General features: G+C 35.7%; 1 protein-coding gene across 6 annotated transcripts in view; it reads right to left on the bottom strand.

The window, feature by feature from the left end:
- The window catches only part of ehbp1l1a (EH domain binding protein 1-like 1a), a 37,888-nt gene extending 28,168 nt beyond the window's left edge, over positions 1-9,720 (bottom strand). For all 6 annotated transcript variants that reach the window (XM_079866712.1, XM_079866711.1, XM_079866710.1 and 3 more), the window contains exons 1-5: positions 9,425-9,720; positions 3,357-3,414; positions 2,578-2,673; positions 1,490-1,543; positions 1,086-1,264 (exon numbers count right to left, since the gene is read on the bottom strand). In XM_079866712.1, coding sequence (XP_079722838.1) covers positions 1,086-1,264; positions 1,490-1,543; positions 2,578-2,673; positions 3,357-3,414; positions 9,425-9,528 — 491 coding nt within the window. In that variant the 5' untranslated portion in view covers positions 9,529-9,720. The remainder of the gene's footprint in view (positions 1-1,085; positions 1,265-1,489; positions 1,544-2,577; positions 2,674-3,356; positions 3,415-9,424) is intronic.
- Between the last annotated feature and the right edge of the window lie 539 nt (positions 9,721-10,259).

The raw sequence follows: 10,259 nt of genomic DNA on the forward strand, positions 1-10,259 counted from the left end.
TTTTGTTTTGTCAACAAGGCACAGTGTAATGGAGAGTTCGCAAATAAACTTTTGTTGAAAGATGAAGCAGTCAGCAGTATAGGATCTGACAGCAGCTCCATCACAAACTGTAAGTAAATGGTTTCATAATGCTTTGTCTGTAAATTATGATTTTATATGGATAATGTTTTACTTTACAAACTCATGTGCAATAGCGAGTAGGCATTGATATTGTTTACTATGCAGTGATTAATCGAAATTAAACCGCATGCAATTTGGCAAAGGCTGAATTTTTTTATGTGCAGCTTGTCAGTGAAGCACGGCTCTGTGAACAGTAGTAAATGCTGCTCCATCTGAAAGGCAGAGGGCGCTCTCGCGCAGAAACTCCAAATATGCCCCTCAGAAGTACGATAGCACACATCATTCCAGGAAATCCCAATGGGAATGCTATCCCTAAATTCACTTTGATTGATTAAAACATGACTAATAAACACACGACTTTGACAATATATGGTTTATCTGAGCTCTTCAAGCCTTCTCGGGTATTTTCATGGTTATTAAGTATATTTACACTACAATGCTAATCGACATAGCCTTTATTACTGTATAGAATACTATGAAATAATATGTTGTGTGCCTTATTCTGTGTAAGAAGCCACATCATCTTACAAAAGGATGTTTTCAAACACTTTGAAGCAAATTATGAACGTTATGAAGCGAGTTTGGAGTAAAAACGTGAAAATAACTGTTTTTCTGCATAGATGCATTTGTGGTTTTTTTGTACAAAAAACTTTATTAACATTATAAGTGAACCTAACATATTAAAATAATTGTAAAAAATCCATGTCATGACCCCTTTAAAATAACTTCCCCTCGGGGCAACCTGTCGACCAATAGCAAACCACAACCATCTTATCAATTCCAGATGGACAAAATCATTTCCCATCCTACATTTTTTCTTGTTCGAGAAGCTGGCTTTCTAAAACAGACTATAGATCAGTAAAGTAAATAAAATTGTATTTGACACTGATGTTTCTGCATCATTACACAGATCTAGGATCAGAAACATTCCTTCCTAGTGGAACAATGAAAACATCTGAACTCACGTAGCTTTGCCCTCCTTCAGGAAGATACAGGACAGGGTGAGTTTAAGATTGGCATCCAGCACTTTCACAGACAGAGGCTTTAATGTAAGCACCAGGTCAAACTGAGCCGGGGTAGCACTCGCATACTTCTTCATGTTCACATCCACTGATGCTAAAACTTTTCGGTGGCCCTTCGTTTCCTGTGGATGTTGGGATGAGATGGGGTTAGACTGCTTAAAAAGAGAACAGTGTACTGCCAAATCGAGGCCGTCTCTTGATAGGACAAAATATTGCAAAAATGCAAAACACATATATGTGACAACCCTAAGCTTGTTAAACAGCACAAAAAAGTCAAAACAGAAATGCTAAAATTGCTAACAGTACCTTTAATAAACAGGGTGAGATTACAGATTTGACATACTCACATTCTCTATGATAAATGTCCAGTCTTTGTCCTCAAATTCATCTGCATTTGGATCCTAAAGGGAAAGTGAAAATTGCTGACGTTGGTTTCATTATTTCATCTCATGTTTTCAAATTTCAATAATGGACAACAGACATGAATCTGAATAATATTTAAATAACAATGACACAATTGAGGTTTACAACTCAACCTAAATTTATTATTTGTATATTTAAGAATTGTCACAAATAACCTTCATTTTACAGCTGATGTCCAAAAAAATATGACATGAGGAGGGGGAAAGAAATTCAATGCATTTGCATTTTCTCGCAAAAGTTTTGCATTCCCCCAGGAAACCTTGTGTTCGCGCGCAAAAAACGTTTGCGTTCCTTTGCGATTTCTCAGGGGAATGCAAGCATTTAGCGAGCGAATGCAAAGTTTCTCGGGGGAATGCAAAACATTTGCGAGAGAATGCAAAAGCATCGACATATAAGTTTTCCTCCTGTTCTCATATTTGTTTCCATCACCATGTCCCTTTAGGGACTCCGTACCATTTCCTGTCATATACATTACCATTCAAAAGTTCAGTGTTGGTAAGATTTTATGTTTTTGAAAGAACTCTTTTATGCTTTCCAAGGCTACACTTATTTGATCAAAAATACAATAAAAACTATTACAATTTTATTTAAAATAATCGCTTATTGGTTTAATATATTTTAAAATGCCATTTATTTCTGTGACGGCATCATCACGCCAGTCTTCAGTGTCACATGATCCTTCAAAAATCATTCTAATAGGCTGATTTGACGCTCAAGAAACTATTATATACAATTAATTTCAATGTTGAAAACAGTCGTGCTGCTTAATTTTTGTATAAACTGTGAGACTTATTTCAGGATTCTCTGATTCAAAAGAACAGCATTTATTTGAAATAGGCTTTTTTGTAACAATGTAAAAGTCTTTACTGTCAGTTTTAATTTAATATGTCCCTGCTGAATAAAAGTATTGATTTCCTTAAAAAATAAAAATCTTACTGGCCCCAAACTTTTGATTGGTAGCGTAAATGGAATTATTTTAAATAAATAAATAAATAAATAATGCTTTCTGTACCTTAAAGAGAGTGACTGTGATGTCCACGCTCTCAGGAACCTGCCAAACCACAGTCCCCCTGTATGGGTTCTTGATCCCCGGTTGCCAGCCATGAAGCTGATGATCACAATGAGAATACAGCTATTAACACAGCTGGTGATACCCAAACATACGTTTACACAATGAAAAAGCAAAGTCTTAACATGCAAACTTGCATGGACAATGATTATGCAAGTTCTTTCATGAACAAAATCATGATGTATGAAAGAATTAGAATTCAATGCAATCATTCCACTGCATTTGTGAAACGAGCAGAACTATTTGTGTTGAAAGTATAATGACATCCCATTGCAACCAATTGTTTTGTGTGTGCAAGGAGGGAGTATTTCCTTCTACTGTGCAAACACTTATCAATATTTTCAATGCGGTTACTAATGACACAAATACTGAGAGTTATGTTCCTCTTCTTTAAATTTCATAAAGATTCACACATCCTGACTTTAATAGCAAAATTCAATTTAAACATAACCTCAAACATGATTGAATAACTATTATGTGCTGTTCTGCACTTATAGCAGTGCTCTATCTTTACTATAAAGCATTAGCTATATAAATTGGTTTGTTAGCACTACCTCTGATAAATATATTGCACTTTTTTCAGTCTTATTTGTATCACTTTGGATAAATGTGTCTTGTAGATGAATAATCGTTAAATAACCCCAGTCATATCTTTATATAGAAGGCCTACTTGAAAGTTCTAAATGTGGAAAGAGTTACAGTAAAAACCCACATCCTCTTACCTTGGTGCAGATGCGTCTGTTTCGCCTGGTCCAAACCACTCGCAGTTTATCTGGCTGCCTGTGAATAACAAATAACAAACAATATAACACAAGTACAGTGCAGCAACACAACTGAAAGTACATGTAACATACTATCATTTAGCTTGATTAGTGAGCATGTAACATTGCTTGAAGCTATATTGCACTTGACGCATAAAACTGTGAAAATATAATTAGGATTTTCAGTCATACACTTTAGGGTATTGCTTTATGGAGGTTAAGCATGTAGAAGGGGACTACCATCATGTGCACTCAGTTTGGTTATTAGGTTACTCATCTGACCCACATACAGGAAAGCATTATCCAGCTTCATTGCATGGAATGCTGCAGCTTCTTCAAGAGCAAGTAAAACACACTTATTCCTGTTCTAACAGGCTAACATTGTGTGCAATGTGAGTGAGTAATCACAGATGAATATTTAAAAAAAAGTAACTGAAAGACCAATCATGGGATGACAAGCCAACAAGACAGGCCAACATCCACCACATGACTCATTTTAAAGGGTTAGTTCACCCATAAATGAAATTCCTGTCATTAATTGCTCACCCTCATGTCGTTACAAACCCGTAAGACTTTTGTTCATCTTCGGAACACAAATGAAGATCTTTTAATGAAATCTGAGAAATTGTGGTCTCTCCACTACCACTACGACGCTTCAAAAAGTTCATAAAGAGATCATAAAACTAATCCATACAAATGTAGCAGTTTATAACCAATGAGGTTCATTCTCGTGTTACGCAGCACGTTTGAGCTTCAGCAAGAACCAATGAGGTTCATTCTCGTCTGATGTCCATTGTCTGTATATGTCAGGAATAATAGCCTTTAATAGGGCACTATTTGAGGGGACAGTCATTTGTATTGGTGTCCGAAACCATAGTGGACATAATTGAGTGCACTCATTCAATCCCACAATGCACCGCTATAACGAGGGTACAACCGATGTAAGCTCAATGGCTAGATAATGCCCATAATATACACTCCTTCATGTGGACAATTTTAGTGGAGTAATGTAGGGAATAGTGAATGAGGGTATAGGGGGCGATTTCGAATACGGACAATGTTTGTATGTGAATTTAAGCCTGAATTCAATCTGTTCATCATATAAAGCGATCGAGTCTCTTCAGAAAATTTGGACTAAAAAGCTCAACTCAAATGGATTAGATTTACGATCTCTTTATGAACTTTTTGAAGTGTCAAAATGTTGCGTAGCTGTCAATGGAGGGACAGAAATCATTCAGATTTCATTTAAAATATCTTTATTTGTGTTTCGAATATGAACAAAAGGGTTTGGAATGACATTAGGGTGTTTGACAATTTTTTTTCCTTTTTGGGTGAACTACCCCTTCAAAATATGTCCATTCCAAACTTCCAAAGCAACACAGCATATAACTAAACAAATAAATTAGAAGGGTCATATCTTGAGGATAAAAGAGGTCATTGTACTAAGAAAACACTGTAATTTTCATCTCAAAACTTTCTCCCTAGTTCAACTAGACCATTTATTGAAACAATGCTTCATTCTATTCTTCCACAATTTTGACAATCAGACAGATGAATACTTGGCCGCCAACAATACCTATTCTGTATGATTAAAATCAGAGATTAACAAGATTTTTTTCTGATTCCTGATTTGAATAAAAAAAAAAAAAAAAAAAAAAAAAACACACCTTACAACTAACATTATAAATGGACATCAGGCAAAAATAAATTAGTAATAACAATAAATATATTGACTTATATTAACAATTAAAATATTACCTTTTCAAAAGAGAAGTGCAAGTTAATTGTAAGCTACAGTGACTGAGGTGTGAGGTGGGTTTCCTTTAAGCGTGATTGTGGGAAGTATAACCTGAGACTTGCTCTACTTTACACCCTCCCTCTCTCTCTATCTCTTTCTTTCTCTCTGAATGGAGGGTGTGGTCTCTCTTTACACTAACATTTTTAGATTCGCTGTTTAACATCTTCGCCATTTCCTCATGGAAGTGTTTTTGGTTCCAGTGTCTCATTTTTTACCACTTTTTCTGTTTTTTTTTTTTTGCCAAATTACCTTTAATCTATTTCTCAAAAGCAATGCTTGAGTACTAGTTTTTAACATATGCCAAAAGTGAAACAATGTTTGCATTATTAATGCAATAACACAAAAGTACAAACTATGACCAACCATACACTATTTACATGCAAATGACTATGCAGTTATGCAAATCTCATATCAGTCAGGCCGATCCTATAATCTTGGGATATCAGCTACGGGATTTGCCTGAAAGAACCGTTTCCAGGCATCCCACGCAACCAACCTGTTACATCTATCACTCAATAGCACACCTGGAAAAGTGCTGATCAGACAAATAAAAGGGACATAACGTGCTTTTATAAAATAATTTCCTCAAACTGATGAAAACCAAACGATGGACAGTAGACTATGTCTACGCATGTTAACGTTGTTTATGAAGTCATAATAAAGGAAAGGAAAGGTGGAGGGAGATAATCATGGGCCTCTGGGTCTCGTATTGCAGGTCAGTGTCAGCAACAGCTGTGTGAATGGATGCAAGAGGCCAAGCGACGTGGTGACAGTCATGGGGTTAACAGAAATAGACAGGGAAATGGCACACGGATTGATATAAAGCTGCTGAAGCACTGTGTACTACCTTTCTAAAACTGCATAAGAAGGGAATCAAGTTTAATGCCCAATTTTACACTTCAGGTATTCAATGGTGCAATGTTTAAACTTAAGTGCATAACAAATATTCTTTTTTTAATGTTCACTAAGATCAACTTACAGAGACTGTTTCAGTTGTAGACAGTCTTGTAACACTGACCACATTTAACATTCATAGCCGAGTCATTTAACTGATAGAATCAAACAGCTGTTCTGAGGTCAGTCGTGGAGTCACTAAGTCATGTGACTACACAAGACACACTGTCAATGGCCACAGAAGTCAGATGACATCAGCACAGCAGCTAGTCAAATCTATCCAATCTCCTACATTGATGAATGGGGGAGACCGGGGAGTGTTGTAAGTAACACAGGGTCAGTGTAACACTCAGTTTGACAAGTCAGAAAAGAGCTGTGGTGATGCCATCAATATTAGATGCTCACATAACTTTTTTTTAACTCGCATGAGAAGTAGCACGTTACTGTGAGCAACATTGTACATTTTATGAAGAAAAAAAACAGATTTTTCAAATTTTATGAAGATTATTTTTTGCTTAGCAATCATTGCATTGTAGATACAGTTATTTGACTTGCATCTAAAGTAGCTTTTCTCTAGTTTAATTTGATGCTTTGGATTCATGCTAACTTCAAACCCATGCTAATACAGGTAAGTTACAATAAGTTATGGCTGTTAGGGGTGGGGATAGTTGTAACAGTTCATTAAAATGTTACAACCAACCGCTTATGATGATTCCAGTTATCAATCACATCCCCTGTTCAGACAAAATCACATAAGTTTTTTGTTGTGCATTGAGGAATTTATGTAGTATATATCAGTTTATGCACATGTCTTCTTATCGGATACTAGTATTATTCGCCTCAATTGAGCACATACAATGTTTTTTGTGCACATTTTTAGAATGTATGCACATCTCGGCATTTCCATCCAGCGTTTTTTTATGCGATTTCCCAAAGTTCACATAAAATAGGTGGATGGCAGCATAACTAGTGAGCGAACTTATGTGACAGGAATACAGCACACACACATGGCAATTGTTTTGTGCTAAATTTAAAGACCTTAAAGAAATACAATGAGCAATTTAAAGTAACAAAAAACATTGTACTTGATTCAAAACTGATTCTTCAATAACATTCTTGCATAATTTTAGATTGTGTGGATCTTATTTCAGCAAATTAGCTCTCATTGTTACAACTTCCCCAGCCTGTGTTCCAACTCACCCCAGTAGTTTGACATTAACTCACATAATTTGTGATTGTGTTGTACATGTCCAAGAGAGTTATATTTGTAGCTGACAAATGTGGCTACCATTTACCAAATTTTGAGAGATATAGCACAAACAACCACAGAGTTACCGATGCTCAAACAAATGGTGTTGCTTTCATCCCAGGTCTCCCCCTATACTGAAATATGCTAATATTACTCAATGTTCCATAAAATACACTATTATTAATGTTAGTATGTTTTTATTTATTTAAAGAAACTACTTTTATTCAGCATGGAATGGAGTGACAGAAAAAAGTGACAGTAAAGTCTTCTATTCCACATAATTGCAGTTCTTAATTTTCTATTCATCAAATGATCCTGAAAGAAGGATCACGGTTTCCACAAAAATATTAAGCACCACACCTATTTTCAACATTGATAATAATAAGAAATGTTTCTTGAGAAGCAAATCAGCATATTTGAATGACACTGAAGACTGGAGTAATGATGCTGAAAATTCAGCTTTGCATCACAGGAATAAATTACATTTAAAATATATTCAAATATAAAACAGGCATTTTAAATTGCAATATTATTTCACAATATTACCTTTTTTTGGGGGGCAACAGAGTTCAAAAACAAAGTCTTACCAAACCAAAACATCTGAGCGGTAATGTATAAAATATGTCTCAACTGTCAAAAAAAGACAACATGCAGTGTAGTGTCTCAAAGTGGACTTGCTTCTGCCAACAATAAAGGCTGTCTACAACATATGCTACAATATCCCTTAATGCTTTCTATGGCTTGATGCATATTTTTCCATCAATTTTTTTTTTTAAATGACATACTTTCTAATCATTCAAATCCAGTCATTCCACATACTACAAATTCTTCTAAGCTAGCCACATTTTTCTTAACACAGACTGTATGATGAAATGTAGAGTATGGACTTGTTTGAGTATAAAGTAAGAACTGGAAACTAGTTGCTTTTGGGAAATTATCTGTTGCAGAGAACAAGAACATTATATGACAAATAATGAATAATGTTTAATAATAATAATATAATGATTTCTTTCCTTACTGCCTCTAACTAAATAAAAATTACAGTTTCCTGTCTGTGTTGGATGATCACATCAATACTGTTTATAAATATGATTATCCTTCAACAATCATTATTTTAATGGCATATCGATTACCGAATAATCCACTGTCATGATGCTAATGCACATTAAATGATGTTGCTTGTACGGGGAGGCGGGGGGTTCAGTTTTAGTTCAATAACCTGAATCTGAAATAATCTCAATACATTTAACAAATAAAAGGACACTACCACAACATATTGAGACATAGACTTAAGTGTCACATGCAAGGTCATTTTGGACTTGTCACACTGCCAATCAAACGTCACTTGACTTTATCTTCATCTTTGAGTTTATCTAAATCTCAAAAATCTTATGATCTAAAATGATATTTCTATGCTTGAAAATAGTTTTAGTCAAAAATAAACTGCTCTTAATGAACAAACTGGACAGGATAGTAAAGGAAAAACCTTTAAAACTGTTTAAATCAACAGTTATGCCTTATGCAGCTGAGTGCGAAGAGCTTCAGTTTTAAACAAAAGCTTTGAGAAAGATCATTTTTTATATAGTGAAATAGGCTGTGGTAAGTGCTCAGAGCTTCATTTGTCAACATTTGCAGGACCCTCCTATCAGCAAAAACATGCATTAAAAGTGTCTAATGAAGCTGTGAATGGCTGTCCTTGAAGATGCGCTGCGCATCAAGTGGAACCGGAGAAATGAAAGTAAAACGGAAGTAAGCGAAGGTATACTGTAGGTGACTCATAACAAAGCTCACTACTACTACAAAAAAAGTGCTTGGCAGAGTAAACAAGCCCTCTGATACGGTTCATTCTGAACTTTAACTAACCATACCACTCGGTAAAGTACACCATGCCTACACTGCAAACGCTCGAGCTTCGTTGTTTATAATGGGAGCGTTGCGTTCTAATTTTATAGCGTCGCGTATATCGCTTAACTGGTGTCACTGCAGCTACGTCTGACTTTAAAAGAAACGTTAAACACGTGATACTGTATTTATTATGCATTTATAACAACAACACATGACAATGAAAAGAAAAATCGCATTTCTTACCACTTCTTAGTGCACTCTACGGTGAGTTCTTGAAAGGACGCGGCAAACTGAAACTTCGAGGCTCTTTTTCCAGCGCGCTGAAGTCTCTTCCAAACCGAAGTCATGATCACAGCACTTGAATTAGACGATTCCTCACAGAAGAGACTGGTGAATTAAAAAGACATCCTGGGAATTGCTGTGTCACTTCGCCTAGCCCCGATGTTTCAGGGATGGCAGCTCCGCGCGCCACCGCCGCCTCATAGACTACACACACACACACGCACACACACACATGCTCCAAATGTCAAAGTGAAGATAAGCGCAGACAGATCAGAGGAAACATAACCAAACACTTGCGATGAACTGACATATCCTGCACTCCCATGGAAGAGTGGCTGGGAGAACAGAAACGCTGGGTCACCATTAGACATTCAGTCATTCCAACTGGCTTATTATTCAATTATCCAAGAGTCATGTTTTGAAAAATAGCCTTATTGCTCTATTATTGTAGCCCTTTTGATAGGCATATTAATATAATAGGGCTGAGGTCTTGATTCAAAAGTCCAATTACAGAAATGATTGTTTGCTTTATATGCGGTTTTGCAAGTTGCTCTCAAACTCCTTCCGGGAATTCTGGCTCAACTCAAATTCAGATTTTGGGTAAACACTGAACAGTAATCTAACATAGCCTATAGAAATGACCAAAAGATACCCGGCCCTGGAAAATTTACATCTTCCCCTTTTACTAAAAAATAAATAAATTAATTATATATATATATATGAAAAAGCACATTTCCATCCTTAAACCATTTCAGCCATATATATATATATATATATATATATATATATATATATA

This window comes from Squalius cephalus (assembly GCF_949319135.1).
Source record: "Squalius cephalus genome assembly, chromosome: 3".
Lineage (NCBI taxonomy): Eukaryota > Metazoa > Chordata > Actinopteri > Cypriniformes > Leuciscidae > Squalius > Squalius cephalus.